The following is a 20,057-nucleotide window of genomic DNA, read 5'->3' as shown; positions in this document are numbered from 1 at the left end:
TATCCAAGTTGATGCTCGTGTGAATGCTGCCTCTTCAGGATTTTTAAATACAAATGGTCACTGAATGATTAACAGAAATAGCAAACTGATGACATGTGATGTGCCTACAACAGACTGGGGCCCCTGGAGCAAGCAGGAAGGTAGGGAACTAAATGTCACACCTGAATCCCATCGAGATAAAGTTAGCTTCGAAAACATGGGCAAGCGATGTTTTTTCATCATTTTGTTCAACCTGGTTATGTCAGGACACTTACAAGTTCCTAAAAGTGTACTTTCCAGAGCTCACTCTCTCTATATCCTGCTGTAGACTAGAACCTTTAGCCCAAAGGAAATCTCCTGTGAAGACATCATGGTTATTGAACTCAAGAGTTTTTAAAATCAAGATGTAAAAGCAATTTCATAATAAGCCAATGACAGACTAAGTAGAGTGGAAAATACTGTCTCAAAAATTATCTGGGAAAAAATAAACCAAGCTTTTTATTCATACTAATTTTAAAATAATAGCTTATGTCCATGGGAGAAAAGGACTATATAAAAAAGGAATTATGTTTCTATTTGCATTTATAATTTCAAAGCTAATAACTACTTATTTAATTTTGTAATGTCTGCTTTCCATCAAATATTAACACTTGTACTTCACCTCCCTCCTGTTATAAAAAGAAAATTCAAATATAACCACAAAATTAAAAGTGGCCTTACTGTGTTAATAAAGTCATAAATGTGCTTTTAAAGTTTGTATTTAGCTTTGGGAATAAAATTATAAATACCGCACCTAGTAAGGGTTTTCAAGCTGCTTTTAGTTTTTTGTTTGTTTGTTTTTGGGTTTTTTTTGCTGAGATATCAACATGCTACAGAAAGATACCCTTGGAAGAGGGTGTTTCTGCATGGTGTATATGCCGAGGGAGCAGACTTTGGAATTTTATCATTACAGCACAAGAAGTACTATTGCATCCATATTTTTAGTCCTGGCAGGCAGTACATCTCCACGTACTCTGAACCTCAATCACAGTTATTTCCTTGAAAATATTTCAAACATGAGAAAGCTGGACTGTTAATACCGTGAGGCCTCAGACAAGCTAGATCATCACGGTGCTGTTTCTGCACCTGGAACAGGAAGATGAGGTCTCCTTTTCCTCCCTACTTCACAGACATTGTCTCTATGTCTCAGTGTCCTCATCTGAAAAATGGGGATAATGCTATGAGAAGTTAATGAGTTATCCCCATCAAGAGCACAGAACATTGTCTTACAGATGTTGCAAAAGCCACATAAGAATTTGTGAGAAAAGGAAAGAAAGAAAAGGGACGAGGCAACCAGAGGATATACTAGCAGAAAGAAAGTCTGCTCCAGGGAAGTGGTTTGGAGACTTAAGTTCTAATGCTGGCTCCTCTTCCTAAACACCAGCACCAAGGCTCAGAGATGCCACAGCATCTGGCCTGCAACTCGACCCAATCTCTACTGTGATAGTGATTAAGCCCCTCTCGACCTCTCTTGCATGGCTATGTAATAAATCGAAAACCAAGGGTATGTAAAGAATTAAGTCTTTAGAAATGCAAGTTTTCCAGAGGGAAGATTCTACATACTATAAATCCAGGGTGTGTTTGTAGCCTGGTGGTTGTAGCCCATGTTTGACCATGTCAGATTTATTTCACTGATTGCTTTACCAGAATGCCTAACTCTGGGCCAGTGAGGGACCAGCAGAAAGGAACCACAGGTCAGTTTCTTAGACATTCAAGAACAAAACCCATCCCATGAACCTTCTGATAACACAGGAGAATAATAGGCACCTGGAGAAATACAGAACTAAAAGAATATAATCTCTGCCCTGGTAATTCTTACTGAAGTGCTGCAGTGAGTAAACTCTTTCCTTCGGTGAACAAGTGAGTCTGACCTCCCTCAGGGATCTCTGGGAAAGTGTCTGCTATTCCTAGACTAGTGGTGGCTTTGTCAAAAGCCAGTTTTATACAGAGGACATGTTAGGAGCACATCAGCTCTCAGTCTTCTCCACTATGTCTTGTATGGGGCTCTTTTCATGGAGGAAAAAAAAAGAGGTTTGAAAAAAAGACAGAAATCTATGTGTCCTCATTAAACAGCATTTTATTAGCTTCCCTTCTTTACTTTACTACCCTTTAGGTATAAAGGGACTTGCTGGTGTCCTTATAGACCTCTCTTCTCTGGTTACTTCCTTTGCTTTACTTAAGAAACATCATATGTATGATATATTAAAAATAAGTCTTCAAAGCTGCCATTTCTAAATGTTTATTATATGCTTAAAATTATTATGCTTCATCCTTCTCACTCAGCAGACCATGATGTCTAGCTAATTTCAAGAAACACAATCCACGTAGTTTAGAGCTAAATTAAAGTAGAGCTAAAAAATAAGCCCTCCTTAATGATCATAATCACTTTCATGTGTACAGCCCACTGCCAGGCATTTGTTGAAATAAAGAGATGTGTAAGAAATGGGTATTCATGTGAGAATAAGGGAGTTGACAGCTTCTGCCATACTTTTACATAACTGTTTATGTGATCCATATATAAAAATAAGTAAAGCTGTTATTTTTTTTTCAACTTTCCAAATGAGGGGACTGAAGCGAACATCTTAGAATCTAGCCCAGAGCTGGGCATCTGAGCCAGATATCCCCTCCTGTGGTCGGGTCCATTCTCTTGCATGCATTGGCCTCCACGGTCAGTGCCAGTGAATGCCCTACTTCCCTCTCTGTTCAAAGCTAAGCCACAAATATAAAGGTCACATAAGGTTTACCAGCCAAGAGCTCTTTTTTTTTTTTTTTGAATTTAGCAAATGATAAGTCACTTCCTAAAGTTCCAAGTTTAAAGTCAAAATCTTCCAAATGTTGCATAAAATGCATTCACTTTCTTTAAAAAGTAGGGAAAGAAAGGGGTCAGTGTTTTTCTTCCTACCAGCTTGCCATACAATTCAGAGCAGAACATAAACAAAAGCAGCTCTCGGATTCTTTGGCTTGCTTTCCTTCCTGTTTGAGCAAGACTCTAAAACGTTTCTAGAACATCTTTCTCCCTGACAAGAAGAAATGCTTGAAACGTCAACACAATCCTAGCAGAAAGGAATGGTGAAAAGTAATAGTATCCTGCCATCTCTTATTGCACCTTTTTATTTACAGAGCTTGTTAACATAAGGGACACGATTTCACCCTCATAACACCTGTGTGGGTTTGACAGGGCCCACCTCCTCACACTCCTTCAATAGGTAAAGAAACCAGAACTCTCAGAAAAGGGTCTAACACTCCCAAGACTACATAGCTGGTGAGTCACAGCTCCATTCAGATGCTAAGCACAGAATCTCAGCCCCACCCAGCCACTCAGGGCAGAATGTCCCATCGCTCCACATCATAGGCAGCACTGACATCCTGGACCGTGAGTGAGGAGATCTGAGGTGCCTCCACCAGGCAGCACCACCTCTCTTCTCACCTGGGAGGTTTGGCTGGATGAGTTTTTGCTAAAATCTAACTCTAACATGTAGCATTAAGCAAATTCATTCCATTGAATGAAACCTTAACCATTCTGCATTTAGTCATGACCACTGCGAGAGGGAGCATATGCCATCAGTGAAATTAAGCACTTCTAGATTCCTTGGCCTAGGAAACTGCTAATGTTGAATGGATTCAAAACTCATAGTTGGAGACTCATAGGCCTCTGCAAGCTGCCCAGACATCATAGAAGGAGCACGAGGCTGTCAACTCAGGCCCTTCCACTGACCTTGGCCATCTGACCTTTGGGTGAAATGTAAATGCTCTGCACCTCACCTCACATCCTATGTGTTTTAGGTAAATAATACATTAATAGCAAATGTGTGTTTCCTTCTCCTGGAAAGAGTAGAGGCTGAATGTTAAGGAAGGTTGAGTTTGCACCGGGGTCTCCTGCCGTATCGAAGACAGAAGAGGCCAATGAACCAGAAAGGTGTACCATTTCTAACTTTTAAATTGAGATCACAGAGTAAATAAATAAAAAGATCAAAGTATGTTTATCCTTCCTATTTTAAATTGAAACCTTTTTGTGGGGGTTGGCCAGCCCCAATATACTCCAAGAATTTATATTCAAGAACTCAGTATGTAGAGAGATGCCTATTTACAGATATGAAATGGCACCTACCCGTAGACATGTGTGCATCTATTAACATAGAGGTATTACTGTGTAATCTATAGCTTCATTCCTAGTAGAAGCAGCATTATTTCCAGGATGTTTCTAATACCACTTCCTGAACTACTTACTATGAATTGTCCACATTCTTACATAAGCCAACCCTCACTTGGGAACCAGGTCAGTGTTTCTCAAACTATCTGTATGGAGGAATCAGTTTTGTTAAAAATTTTTTTTTTCAGTTTCCAATATACCATGATCTGATAGTTTTATAAAATACAGTAACAATGAATTACCAGAATCATAATTTAAAAAATGAGAAATAACACGCGTTGGCAAGAGAAACTGGAACCCTTACACTCCATGGTGGGAATGTAAAACAGTACAGCCACTGTAGAAAAGAGTTGGGCAGTTCCTCAAAAAGTTAAATGAAATTACCATATGGTCCAGGAATTCTACTCCCAGATACGTGCCCATAAAAACTGAAAGCAAGTATTCAAAGATGTATAAGAATATTCATAGCAATGCTACCCAAATAGCCAAAAGGTAAACAATCCCAATGTCCATCAACTAATGAATAAATAAAAAAAAAAACGTGGTATATTTCGGAATCTTATTAGGCCATAAAAAGGGATGATGTGCTGATAGATGCTAAAACTTGTATGAACCTCGAAAATACTATGTTCAGTAAAAGCAGCCAGTCACAAAAGGCCACAGATTGTATGATTCTATTTACATGAAAATCCAGAATAGACAAATCCACTGAGACAGAAAGCAGATTCATGGTTATCAGGAGCCAGAGAGAGGGAAAATAGGAGTGACTGTTCAATGGAAATACGGTTTCTTCCTGAGGTAATGAAAATGCCTATTAGACAGAGGTAATGGCTGGCAAACATCGTGATTATATTAAATGCCACTGAGTTTCACACTTTAAAATAGTTACTGGTTAATTTTGTTAGGTGTATCTTACTTCAATAAAATAATAAATTACTAGAAAGATGCAAGATAGAAAATCAAGACCTAATATTTTTATTAGATTGCTATGTCAAGCTGCTAAAAGTTTTTATTTACTCTTAATTTTTCTACTTACCTCCTTTCAGACCAGCAACAAAGCATCCACAGACCCACATCAGTCTGTGGCCCCCACTCAGAGAACCACTGCCTTAGATCCCATCCCACCTTGCTTGCCCAGAGCCACTGCCACTGTCCCTAACAGCTGTGCCCCGACACACACCTTGCACAGACTAATTTTCCTTCTACTGGATCACTCCCATCAGCACACAAACCTATTATAATATCTCCCTTCTCTAAAAAAAGAGAAAAGGAAATTACTTGAACTCAACTCTTTCTCTAGTTAGTACCCTATTTCACTACCCCTCTTACAGCAAAACTCCTTAAAGAGCTGTCTGTACTCACTGCCCCAGGGCTTTTCTCCCATGTACCTCCTCCCTACCAAAGTGGCTATTCATCAAGGTCATCAATCATTTCTACCTCACAGTGGCCAATGGTTAATTTCAGTCCTCATCTCATTTGACCAGCATTATTTGACTCCTTTCATTGAAATACTTTCTTTTCTTGGCTTCCAAAACACCATTCACCCTTAGTTTTCCTCCTACCTCACAGGCTGCTTCTTTTGTGTTCTCCTTTGCTGGTCCTCATCTAGCAGAGCTCTTAATGCTGGAGGGCCCCAGGGCTCAAGCCTTTGTCCTTTGTTCTTCTCCATCTACACTCACTTCTCTAGGGGAATATCATCATACTGACTTCAAACAACAACTATGAACTGACCTCTCAAGTTCTTAATTCTAGCAGAGAAACTTCTCTCAAGTTCAGACTTCATACATCCAATTCCTACTTCACAATCCGTTTGGATGACTCGTGAATATCTCAAACTTAGCGTGTGCAAAATCAAACTCCTAATCCCCACAAACCTGTTTTTCCCATGGTCTTCTTTACCTCAATAAAGGGAAATTCCAATATTCTACCTGGTCAGGTGAAAAGCTACGGAATTATCCTTCATTCCTCTCTTCCTGACACATTCCAAATCCATCGGCAAATCATGCTGGTCTCAAAACAAATCTAGAATTCAACCACTTATTATCACCACTATCATACTCCCACCCTGACAAAGCCATTACCATCTTTTGCAAGAATTACTGCGATAGCTTTTTAACCGGTCTCCCTGCTTCTACTTTGCATCCCTACAGTCTATTCTTAGATAGTCACCAGAGTGATCTTTAAAAGCCACAAGGCAGACATGCAGCGTCTTCACTAGAAGAAGTTCTCCAACAGCTTCCCAGTTCACTTGAAATAAAGGCCAAAGTACTTGCAATAGTTTACAAAGTCCTACTTGACTGGGCCCTGCCATTTCTTTGATTTACCTCCTAATGCTTTTCAGGATATAAAAAGAACAACAACGACAAAAAAAATGGCTCCTAGCCTTTTTACAAAAACAAAGCAAAAACCCCAGCAACATGGCAAAAGAAAAACTCCTCCTGTAATTCTTTTCGCCCCTACATTCTATTTCTATGTTTCAATCTTCAGCAAAATCAGAGGAAAACATTGAACTTGGACTCATTTCTTCAGACCATAGAGGTTAAGCTTCTCTTTAATGAAACTGAATAAATGGACAAATTTACACTTTAAAGAAAACATTAAAGCTACTGAAAACAGCTTTTCAAATTACTTAGAAGTCCTTACTTAGAGTAATCTTGGCAAGTCCTCACTTACACATCATAACTTATTTATTAACACAACCAACCCAAGGACCTCAACTCAAACTTGACAGAACTGATAAATGTAACTGGTCATCAGCCAGCCTTTGACACCTCTCACAAATGAATATACTGATGTCCCCGAACCCACCCACGACACCCTGCCACTAGCCTCAGCCCCACTTAGGGACCTAACTTGTCCCCAAAGAGCTCTCTACTTATATCTAGGCTGATGATAAAACTGAAGATCCAATGCCCCAAGAGATGACACCTGGGGTGTCCTTGTAGACATCCAAACACAACTTTCTCTTTACTCTTCCCTTCCCACTAGCACTGTAAAAATTTCATGCAATGTAGAGCCCATAATACCATACATTTGAAACTCATAAAGCCACATTTCTTTAAAATAAAAATTGGCTGAGATTTGGATTTTCTATTAATTCATGTTCTCTGTCTCCATGACAATTCCAAAGTAGGTAATACTGCAATTTCACTATGGTGCTTCCTAACTAACTCTATCATGTCCGAAGCTTGACCCTCTCAATTAATTATTAGTGAGTGAGGGGTACTGGAAAGTTAAATCTGGGGAATCCTCACACCACACTTTCAAATATACATATCACCAAAAAAGATGTGAGAAATTCTAGGTGTTATTCACCTAGTCTTTCCCTATGAACAATGGTACAGCTGGTCTCTTCTTTACTGGACTGTAACCTCTTTCCTTCTGGATCTCTTCCTTTTCTGCCATAAATTCAAATGCCTACTGCTCCACTCCAAATTCATTCTCCTCTGCTCTAATAAATTTTCTCTTATCTTTTCGTCTTGTTGTCTTCCTCCAGATTTACACCTGACTCAAGAATGCCAGTGCTTCTAAAAAATACTACATTATTCCTGGAGAAAGAAGCTCAGGCAATTTCTTCCTGAAAGTAGGTTTCATTGCTAAATTTTTTGTATGAACAAACATTTCTTTAACTGCTTCATCTCTAAATTGTACATTGGCTCCATTAAACAATAAGAATTCTGACCTTTCAGGATTATGTTTCCTTACAGAACAAGCTACTTAAAAATAATACCTGATTCATATATTCATTCATTTGCTCATTAATTCACTCAATATCAAATAAAAGACATGATAACAGATGAAAAGGTATATAAAATGTGTTCTGTCCTTAAGGAGCTTACAATCCAGATAAATATATATAATCAAAGGCAGTATGAAAGAAAGACTATATAGGCATATATCATATGGTATAAATATTTATAGCACAGAGTTGTGTTTTCCAGTCCTGACAAAAAATAATAAAAAAGTACAATCAACATTGTGTATTTCAGTCTCTCTATAGTTCAAACTGATCAGTTATCTTGACCTATATATTCCCTATTAATGAAATCTCTTATTTTGTTTTAGTATGGTAAATAAAGCATAACTTGCCCGGCTTTTTCAGACTTCACTGTTCTGAATTTGGAAATCAAAGCCTGGTTCTGATTCTCATTCTCAAAGCACTTGCTTTACAAAGAAGCAAGTTCTTTGTAGAAAGTCAAGCTATTGAAAAAATAAACTTTTGTTTAGTAGAGGCTAAGTTCCAGTAGTAAGTTTCTCTACCAAGTCATTCACTATTGCCCTGATTTCTACTTACTGCCTTACTTGTAAGTGTTTCTCAGTTTCCTAGTTCAAAAGATGATGCTTAAATATAAAGAACTGAAAAAGAGGGCCTGGGAACACAGCACCATAAAAGGCTTGTCTATCATCATGGTGTAAACGTTGAGGAGAAGGTTAAAATTGAAGTGAGCAATTGTGTATTTCAAAGTGCTTTGGTTCATTAAACAATCATTTTTTATTTTAAAGCCATCATATCAGTTATTTGCAATGCTACTACATAAACTCTGAGATCTATTGTACTCAAAAATGTTTTATTATGTTATTTTATTTCTTCTCCCAAAAGATAAATACACCTTCAAATTTAAAATGGAAAAGTTTTGGGAAATGAGTACTCAATATACAGAAATTCACTTTAGCAAAAATATCAAGACTTGCACCACATTTAAAGTGCCCCTGTATTTCATAGCAATCCTCCGGAAAACACATTTTTAGCTTCTTAATAAGAGTATCTGGTCTTATTCTTGTTACTCCGAGTATTCAGAAAAAAGAAACATGATATCAAGAATCTACTAAAGTAAAATCATTCTATAACAAAATACCATAAATATAAGAGTCAAACAATAAACTTTCCAACAGCTCCTAAGTGGTAAGCCGTTAGAGAGCCGGACGCCCAGTGCTGGATGCTCATCCTCTCTCCATCCTAAATCCAGTCTGTGTAACCAGACACTTACCACTCGCTTTGGCTTCCGAGTAAGAAGGGCCGTCCTCAAAGGTGAAGATCTGGGACACGCTCTGGCCCAAGTAGGAGGGAGGTGGGTAGTAAGAATGCATCCTGTACTGGGAACTCATTGCATGGCGATTCTCCACGGTTTTCATTTGCTTAAGAAAAAAGAAATATATAGGCTGCATTTTACAATCATTACAAGAATTACTTAATTCTTTAAATGAAGGGAATAGCCTATTAAGTTGGAAGTATCCTCAACCATGAATACGCCTTTCAGTGTACTGACCCTGAAAACACTAGAACTGTGCATCCCAGGTTGCCTTTTCAAGCTTGAGGTCCCTGATAAGGCACCCTTAAAATTTCATCTGGTCATGTGATGCTTGATTAACAAGTACTAAAGAGAAAAGGGGCAGGAAAGGCGAGAGAGTGCAGCTTAGGAGCCAACACGATCCACTGTAACACTGACTAGCTTGTTTAAGGAACAGCAAGTTATTTAATTTCACATTTCTTCCTGTTTAAAACTGGCATCTTGCATTAGTTATAACCCTTATGGTGTTAATATAGAGAATGTTTTTTTTTAAATGACATGCGAATACCATATGAGAATAAGCTATTGTCATTAGCATGATGCTGTGCTGGATATTGTCACTCAGAATCCAGTCCTACACCCCTTCTATGCTTTTCCTTGTAGAAAGGAACAAAAGTCTGGTATCTCTGCTTCCCAGACTCCTGTCACCAGGGTTCTGGAGGTGATTTGGATTCTGCTAACGGGACATGGACTGAGAGCTGGAAGACAAAGGGAAGGCAGAAGGAAGCACACGCTGTCCCTTGAGCAGCAGTGAGCAGCTGACATGCAGCAGTCATGCATTTCTTCTGACAATCAGACCTATGGGACCACAGGGCAGCTTTGACGTAAGGAGGAGTTCACATAGCTTCTAGATCTCTCATTCGAAGGACATAGGACCTGCAGGCTTAGAAGGGGACCCCATTTCCACTTTCCTAGCCACTTCCACGAATACCTAGAATTGTTGTTTCCTGCACAGACCCTGATACAGACACTAAACATAAAACATATTACAACTTTACAGAAAAAACATCTAGACTTTATTTATACTGCTTTAAAAATATTAAATTTAGATTGTATTAACTTTACCCAAAAAAGCCAATCAAAACGAATGTTTAGGATACACTAATTCTGTTCAAGAATTAAGGAATAATTTCAAAATCATATTTTTCAATCCAACCTCTAGAAAGCTACTTACTTGATAAGGAAAATAATAGTAACTTGACAGAGCATGGCAGGGTAAAATTAGATACTGGACTCCCTCAAGATTGTCTATGAATATCCAAATTTTGGACAATTTCCCAAGTAATATAGGCAGAAATGTACTCAGAATATTATGCCACTGCTTAGTAGAGGAGCCTACTCCTTGATTTGTGTGTGCTAATTTGAGACGTTTAACGGGTTCATTTTTTACCCTCCCAACTATTCCCCAGTGCAAATATATGCTCTGATGAATGGATTATTTCTTTTTATAGAAGCAAGACTCCATTCCACTTCATTATTATCTTTCAAGTAAACTTTATCTGGCAAGTTCTCTTTAGCCTTCCTAGTTTATTTTTCTGAAGCATATAAAAGAGTATCTCTTCTAGCTCAATCATCCAATTTTCATTTTCTACCATCATATAAATCTTTACTAAATAAGAAGGCAAGCAAGTTATGCTTGGAAACAGCCCAAGGGGAAAAACTAGCTGTCTTAATGAGTGAGCCCAAGTCAGGAGAGCCATTAAGGAGCTGTGAAATCATTAAAGAGGGATCAACCATGTTTTTACTGCCCAGACCCAGTTATCAATCAGACCTGTGCTTCCCAGTGCAGTGCTCTCTAAATACTCACACAAACGGCCTGGAGATCCTGTTAAAAAGTAGATTCTGATTCAGCCTGTCTGGGGTGGGGCCTCAGAGTGTGACACACTTCGGGAGATGCTGATTCTGTTGGTTCAACAATCTCACTTTGGTAACAAGGGACTGGAATAAATAATCTTATCTCATATTTAGCGCTTTTAGGGGCCTATGACCAAAGGAGGACCTTCAAAAAAACTCTTTTGACCAACTGTTTACAACTATCTATTTTCCACCTGAACTGAACATTGTTTTACATTTTTCAAATTTAAAATTTTTCATTATTCTTTTCATACATGAGCCCCGCCCCCCACACGCCCCTTAGCTAAAGGATTTTTTTTAGGGGTCTGCCGCCATCTAGAATTGTTGCAGCGGTAATAAACTCAAGGACTTTGCATAAGAAAGCCATTTCTGCGTTACAGCCTTCCCTCAAGTCAATTACATAGTCTAAGTAATGAATACTGAATGAATAGACAAGTGCTGACAAAGTGTCATAACATAAATAGTGGAGACTCCCCACTCTGGGTGCTGAGTTGGTCATACCACCTCCTGGAGTGACAGTATCTTCAAGGCAAATGCTTTTCAATTTTCCCCATATACAAGAAAACCGATAGGTTTTGAGCCTGTAGGCTCTGCAAAATGCTGGATTTTTCCCCACTTACTATGAATTTTGTATAAAGCCCCTTTTTGAAAATATGAAAAATATTCACTGTGAGTCTACAACAGGGGTCAGCAAACTTTTTTGGTAAATGGCTAAACAGTAAATATTTTTAGGATTTGGAAGCCACAGGATCTCTAGACAATTGGTAAATAAATGGGCATGGCTGTATTCCAATACAGTTTCACTTATAAAAATGTACCCTGGTTCTCAACCTTCACTCCCACTAGAATAAGGAGCGATGGAGACCCAGCACTGATGCCTGGGCTCCACCACCTCCAGGTTAATTCCAATTGTAACCAAGACTGAGAACCAGTGTTCTAGAGTTACCTATACATTTCCCACACTCCAACATCCCCAGTATTAACTAAAAAATGTGAAAGGTTAACTCTGACAAACCAACTGGCCAACTGCTGCCAATCTCATTGTGTATATTATTTGAAAAGAGATTCCGATAGACTACAGTTCTTTTCTTTTCCTTTTAACTAAAACTTACTGAAAAATAAACAAAATATCAAATCTGTGCATGTTTATTTTCCTCCTTAATTCCTTTTCTGTTTTTAGAAAGCATCGGATAACAAGGATTATTTGGAAATAGAAACTGAGTTATCTGAACTCATTCAATTTCTCCAATGAATCCCCAAGACCACTGAGCTATAAAAGACTTCCAGCAAAAGAAGAAAATGATACAAAGGGTCAAACTCCATCTGAGGTTATTAAGATGTGAACTTACTGAGGCCATCAATCACTGGAGCTACTTTCAGCTGGAAGAATTATCAAGAAATAACTATCCATGTGACAACTTGGACATAAGAACAGTTCTATGTGTTTCTAAGTGCATGTATAAACCTCTGAAGCATAAAACTGAATCATGATTTACCCACAAAGCCCAGAAAAAAGAGGTGTGGCTGAAAGCAATTTAAAATTCTAAATCACTCTTGCTTCTAACTTAAAAAAATCACAGTCCTGCTATTTTCAGGTTAGACAAAATGGGTAAATAAGGAAAGCTTTGAAATTTGTTGTCTTACTTTAAACCAGCATTACTCAACTGGGGGCACTTTGTCCCCCAAGGGACACTTGGTAAAGTCTGGAGACGCTTAATTGTCACAACATTTGCGAGTTGGGGGATGCTACTGGTATGTAGTGAATGAAGACCAGAGATGTTGCTAAACATTCTACAATGCACCGGACAGTCTCGACAAGAAAGAATTATCCAGGCCAACATTTCAACAGTGCCAATGTTGAGAAGCTTGCTTTAAAATAACCTAATGTTACCATCCCCTTGTGCTCAGCCTTCCCTTCCCGCTAAAACAGTAAATTCAACTGAGGGGCAGAAGGTGCACACAAATTAAAGGAACAGTTCAGTTCTGCTAAAAGACTTTAATTTTTTTCATTTATGCAATGCTGCCTTGTTTCTTCTCAAGATTTTTTTATTCCTTTCAATTAAACAAACCAAGTAAAATCTAAAAACCTAAATTCCAGTGAATTATAACTATATTATTACTAACATGTGGTAGCCAGCAAGCAAGAGGCATGTTTTATATACTTATTACTCTCCCAAGTCTCCAAACCAGGATATAACCAATGGATGGGAGCTGGACTCCCAGAACACGTGCATGGTGTTAGCATTAACCCCAAAAGAAAATCTAAGAGCTTCCAGTTTTATTTTATTAAACTGCTGAGAACAGAAAACACGATAAATCTGAAACATCGGATTTATATACCTCAGTCACCCTTTTTTACAGTAACAACAAAATCCCAACAAAACATAAAAAAGTTAGACTCCACTTCCTTTTCAAAAAATTCCTAAATACTATTCATTGGTTGTCTGTTAATGCTTCAGACAGGAAGAGAGTCTGGTCACTCACCTGAACACTCCATGCAGGTAATGGCAGTGCCTCAACTGTGCCAGGTAAAGCATGCCTCAGTTGCACAGAATTTGAATTGGTAGAAAAAGGGAATGGTCTTCCTGAGAAAAGCAATTTTATAGGATAAAATTCCTAATTGCAAACTCTGATATTTAAACAAATAGCGTGAAGATTCCTTGGCATTGACATATTGCTTACCACCTTCTAAACTGCAAAGGCCGTATTTGGGACCAACCTTTGGTTTTACAAACAGAAGCCTTTTAATAAAAAGGTAGGCTTCTTCTTCACATGCTGTGGAACCCTAAGTCTCCTGATTATACTAAGAGTGAAGACTGGGGATGACTTTTGTCTTCGTTAAAGAATTTCTTTAGTTTTAACAAGTTCCTTTTCAAACCATCTGAATGGGATGCCTTTTCCCATGCTCACCTGAGAGTTGTCCCAGCCCACAGACCTTAGCTGTGCAGGTGTTGTACCTGAAAGGCAAGTGCCCATTCATCTCCTCAAATATACACTTCACTCATCCTCTGGGATGCCACGTGCCACAAGTAGAAAGGTTCACTTTTCATATATAAGCTGAAAATAATTGCTATTATGTGCACATTTCAGAGATTACTGAGAGTAATAGAGCAAATGCTGAGTCATGTGACACAAGCGGATTCCCTACAGCTACAGTCAGCCTCTACCTTCCCCTCTGTCCGTCCTGACATCAGTCTTCTCTCTTCTAACTTCATCAACTCCCTCCACTATGCTCATCTTGTATTCTCTTTCTTGATCGTATTATGAACTCCCTTCCACTCCCCTCCCCCTAGGCTGTAAACCCTGTTTCCGAAAGCTTCAGAAAGCCTGTGCCACTGCACAAGTCAAATAACACTTGTGTGGGTAGGCTAATGTAAGGAAGGGAGCTCAGAGGAGATTTTTAAAAAATAAAAACAATAATATGCACCACAGAAAAATAAGGATGTCATTCGGAAATACAAACTAACTGTTAGAACATAAAGCAAGTCTTCCCCAAACCCCAGTTATCAGAGATGCTGGACAGGGCACAGAATAGGGACTGACATGACTCTTGTATAAAACTCTAAGGAATGGAAACCCCATAAAATATCAGGATTACACCTGTATTTATTAGTGGTCCATTTTGCTTATCCTTATTTTTTTTTTAAAAAAACATTTAAGATGTGACTATTTCTACATTTTAAAAAACCCAAATTAATTTTTTAACTTGTGTCATTCAATTGGTTGTTTTTACCATCTGTATTGGTGGTATTGATAGATTAAAGTTTCTTTTTCCAGACAGTGTTTTCCAAAATACAGCATTGTGATCATTTAGTGGGCCCAAAAAGAATTCAGCGGTTGCAAATCAGAATATTTTTTTAAAGAGCAGTATGGAAATGAATGGAATGAAACCTAGTAAAATAAAATAGAACAGAAATATGAGAATCCATTGCATATAGTATGGGTACGGGCTGTTTTATCGAATATTCATTTTCTGTTTAAGTATTTATAAATATATACTGGATCACAATATAAAACATTTCTGTGTGTCTTGGTCTAAAATGTTTGAAAGACACTGACATATGTAAATCACGTAAAAGAAAGCAAGGACTTTAAAAATATGTACATAGTTAAAAAAAAAAAAAAGGCATGTTAAAAATGGTTCCTTTTCCTGGAAGCTGAAAGGGTTTTGATGCATTTCAGGAGATTCACAAAAGAAGGGTGGTCTCTCTGAAGACAGTCTCTAACTGGGACTATCCCAACACTTTCCTCCTTATCAGAAATCTATACAAGATTTGCTAGTTTCTGGGTTAGAAACTTACATTTGTCTAATTCACAAATCTATAACACAAACTCTACCTTCCCAACTAAAGTCATGCAGAGCCAGGCAGAAATACAAGCCTCGTTTGCATAAAAGCCAACAGGAAACATGGCTTCAGTAAAAGAGCTTGTGGAAAAGGGCATGAAAAAAACGAGATATAGGATTCTCCAACCTTTCTAACATATCAAGTCTCTGACAGCATTATACAACATCTCTTAAGATAGACAGAGGGGTCTTGTAACAGTGACATTCTTAACATAACGGCTAAGAAAATATTGGTCATTGACTACAGGACTAATAGAATTTAGAGGAAGAAAATGAGCATTTATTGAGAGATACTATAGAGACTTGTCAGCTTGCAGAGTCCTCATAATGTAATCACCATTAACATAGGAAGAAGCTGCTCAGAGAGATCAGATAATTTGGCTGCTTACAAGAGGATTAGACAGAGAAAAGGCAGAATTCAAAACAAGTGAACCCTAGAAGTGTCTCTCTACTAAACCAAGCCACTTGTCTTATTTTAAATTAAGATATATGCTTGTTATAAAGACCTACTAACTGCCTTTGGCTTACAACAACTCCTGATGTTTTCACTGCTTTGAGATAAAATAAGAATTTTTTTTTTTTCAATAGTCTGAAAACGAGAAGAAGCCTGTAACCGCACATTCGGGAACTTTTGATTTTAGGACCAGAAGTATCAGAGGCATCCATATCTGTTCCCATTTTGATGGACAAACTTAATTAACCTTTGCTACTCTGTTCCAACCTACTGTTTTAGACAAAACTAGTGACCCACAAACAATATGTTACCATCAGAATCTTAATGGCTGCGACACCAAGAGATATAGCCCTATCAGCAGTATCGGGAAATAAGCCACTTGGATTAGCTGCTCTAAGAAATATGGATTATATTCATGTCACACATGAGCTGTCAGAAACATTAGGATACTTTTAGCATAAATCAGCAGTGTGAAGGGTATCTTATGAGTACTGAGCATGATAGACTGCCTGCAGGGCAAGGTGAGATTGTCTGGGGCCACCTTCTAAGTGTAAGCACACATACAGATTAACATTACTTTATCCTGAACTAGTATGAAAAATCCAAATGCAAGCTGGTGACTGCTGATGAGCACACCCAACTCAAGGACAGCTAGTGGCATCGGAAGGCACTTCCCACTCCACAACTGTGATGGACAGAGTCCACTTCTAAGAAACCAAAACAACACAAGAAGGATCAAAAACCGTTTCCCTAATTAGAGGTGTGAGTGTGTGTGTGTGTGTGTGTGTGTGTGTGTGAGAAGGTACACAACCAAGATTAAGAGCTATATGCTTAGTAACTTAAATTTGGGTAATACTATCAAGATACAGGACTCTATCTAACATGTCAAGTTTCTGAAAATATTTTTTTCATATCTTAAAAAATGTTATGATATATCTTAAGATATAAAAAATGCATAGTACCTCTCAAGGCTTCATGCAAAGAAAACCAAGAAATGTCTTTAGTAAAGAGATAATAATCTCTGACCAGGCTGTGTTTAAGGGTTAAGTGGAATGTTAGATATAAAGTGCCTAGCACCATAAAGCTGTTTGACGACTGTCCCATCTCCTCTCCCCCTTACCCGCAGGGTCCCCCCACTGTGGAAGCATCAGTGAGAGGGTGCTGGTCACACTTGAGGGCCCCCCTTCTGGGTTTGCTACCAAATAACTCTGAGCCTTTTCAAAGGTACGACAGGAATGGTAACAAAGAGGGAGACAGAAAGACCTGCCCATTAAACACTTGAAATATTTCAGGTACATAAACATTGTTTGATATTTAAAAGAAAAATTCATTCTTTAAATATTTCATACTTTTCAAATTTTAAAAAGTTGAAAAAATAACTTAAGATTCTCTACTGCCACTATCACGCACAGGTAGGGAGTGAGGGAGAGAGAAAGAACGTCCATCACATCTTTTGGTTTTATTTGCTTACTCGGACATAAAATTATTATTACCCGCCTTCCATATCTCACTAGTAGCTGATAAAAATTTGGAAATGCCAAAAAGAATGTCTGTAAATGGGAATGTGATTTAAAAAAATAAAATGAGGAAGTCATCTTTTTCCCCTCTTTTTCAATCTTTTTATGAATCCCCCTCTCAGGAGGTTGTGCATCTATCTCTAGGGAGATGCCCATAGGGTCATGGTACACCAAGGACAGGGCACCGAGAGCAACGTGTCTTGGGTACAGGCAATAAGGGCGAGGCACTCTCTGTGAAGAATTTCTTAAAATAATAAAATTCACTAAAAGTCAACCTGCTTTTAATTACTGCCGTGCAGTGACCATTCTAAACAACAGCGGTGATTAAATATTCGTCCTTGTCCCACCTCAGCCCGCCCCAGCACAGGGCCCACTCTTCCACAAGGCATCACAGTGCTCTGGTTACAATAGCAACTACACACTTTAGAGTTTCCTTTGAGTCCTTCTCATCCACTCCACTGTGAGCTGGTACTTCTAGCTCAGAGCCGGGCAGGGAGTTGGCACTTGATAAATGAAGGATCACTGAATGCATGAAGGCGTTTTTACACAAGCTCTGTAATATCGTAGAGATTTTTCCTAACTCTATGCCTTTTATTTTTCTACTATTGTATTCTTAACATAGTCCAAAAAAAAAAAAGAGCAAATCAGTTTTTGTTACGCATTGCCTTGATTTTGGTCTTTATTCACCTGAGGGGCACTTATTAAGCCACAGAAATATGGACTCCCAAGAAATTTAATAATCATTCATTCATATACTTAAACATTCTGATAAGCAACTAATTTTATATCATATTCACATCTACTTAACAGAAAAAAAAAGTAAGCTCAACAGGAAAACATAAGATTTTGGCCACTAGCCCAACCAAATTGAATCTGAAAGCTTTCAAAAACTGTGACCTAATTATCCAATTTTCAAGCATATTAGAATCCCCAAATGCCTGTATTATTTACTAACCTGATGCTATTGAAAAATCTCACAACACACTGATAATATATTTCTTTCAGCCTCCAACAGCATTGTGGAGCAGTTCCTCGAGTACACCAGCCTTTTCTAGGGTTTTCCACTCAGTCCAGATCAAACTGAACTCCTGTGAGGGAAACGAACTTGTGGGATACCCCAGGATTTACCCGAGTTTCCCTGAGATTCCTAAGAATAGACAGAATAAATGTGAACTGCTAGATACAATCCCAGTAAAAAAAAAAAAAAGGCACGAGATGACAGCAGCATCAACTACTGGTCCCTAAACTGAATAATACTTGAAGAACATTAATTAGAACCAAAGGTATTTTTAGGGAGAAGAAAAAAATGTAAGTATCAACATTTTTCTATGAAATGACTAACCGGAAACCCCCAAATAAGCAATTATAAAATTATTAGAATTACAAGAGTTCACAAAAGTGGCCAGATACAAAATAATTACATCACTTCATAGCAATACAACTTGTAACCCTTTCAGTCATCAATAGAAATTTATGTTTCTAGAATTCCTCTTTAAGAAACCAAATTATGATTTTTAGCCCTAATGACCTAAGTCAAACACCATATCTATTTTAATTACTCTTTCCTAAAGAAAAAAATTGCTTTAAATGTTTTAAACTGAATATGTTCTTATAAACCCTTCTTGTGCCAGCTTGCAATCTTTGTCAATTTTTCTTTCCAGAGGAAAATGCCAGTCAGTGTCTGTCCAGCAACAGATAGTAACCAATGAAAAGGGAGGCCAGGGCCAGTTTAACCTGATGATGACATGGGCAATGGGATGTGGTGGGCAGCCTAGTGGATCCTGAGGTTACTTAGAGATAGGGCGCCTGACCAAGAGTACGAAGGCCAAGTTTTGGAGCTTGGCTCTCTGTTACAGTTGTAATTCCTCAGGCAAGTCACTTAAACTTTCTCAGTCCAGATCCACCCAGGTGAACAAATGCACATTATCCCAGGCACCTGACAGCACGGCCTGGTGGCCTAAGAAAAGCATAAATATTTATTTGGAATCTCCTACTTCATCTTAAAAACTGAAGTCAATTTTACATTCTGCCTTCTCCCTGACATATCATTTCTTTAAATTTGAGTCTATTTTAAAATGAATTGTTTTGAAATTGTATAAATCGTTCATTATAATTGTCTCCTTGGGAATGGTTTCAACCTTAGCTTCGTATCTCCTCCCCTCCACTGCCCCTCACTGCTGGACCCTCATGTGAAGCTACCGGGGCACAGAAGTGGAGGGGCTGTGGCTGCTCCCATAAAGCACATGCTCATGAATTCACTTCTCAGCATTTTTTTTTTAGCTAACAGTTTGTTCTGACGCTGAGCCATGCTAATAAAAGGAAGCAGTATGAAAACAAACCCCCTGTCAGGCTGCTCTTTATAGGTTCAAGAACATCAGCCAACATGTAGTCAAAAGGCTTTCTTAAGTGCCCTGCCTGGCCCTCAGCCTGCCGAAGATGAAGGACCATCCCAGAAATGCTCACAGGGGGGCGCCTTTCTCCGTGCTCTAAGGTGAAGGTACCAGAATCTGGTTTCCTTCTTGCCTCTACCTCAGTTTCAAACCCACAGCTACTTAAGACTGTCCCCAGCTTCCCTTCTAGTTTTTCAGGTGATAGGAGCAGCCTCCCCTGAAGACCTATTTTTCAGTTTTGTCTGTTTGGTTCAATGATA

At 38.4% G+C, this 20,057-nt stretch overlaps 1 protein-coding gene across 1 annotated transcript in view; it reads right to left on the bottom strand.

Moving 5' to 3' along the window:
• DMRT1 (doublesex and mab-3 related transcription factor 1) overlaps positions 1 to 20,057 on the bottom strand; it is a 90,851-nt gene that overhangs the window by 34,059 nt on the left and 36,735 nt on the right. The window contains exon 4 of the mRNA XM_016135566.2: positions 9,157 to 9,304. Within this exon, the coding sequence (XP_015991052.2) occupies positions 9,157 to 9,304 (148 nt within the window). The remainder of the gene's footprint in view (positions 1 to 9,156; positions 9,305 to 20,057) is intronic.

The sequence above is a fragment of the Rousettus aegyptiacus genome, unplaced genomic scaffold (genome assembly GCF_014176215.1).
Source record: "Rousettus aegyptiacus isolate mRouAeg1 unplaced genomic scaffold, mRouAeg1.p scaffold_m13_p_3, whole genome shotgun sequence".
Lineage (NCBI taxonomy): Eukaryota > Metazoa > Chordata > Mammalia > Chiroptera > Pteropodidae > Rousettus > Rousettus aegyptiacus.
This window is presented reverse-complemented; position numbering and strand designations above follow the sequence as displayed.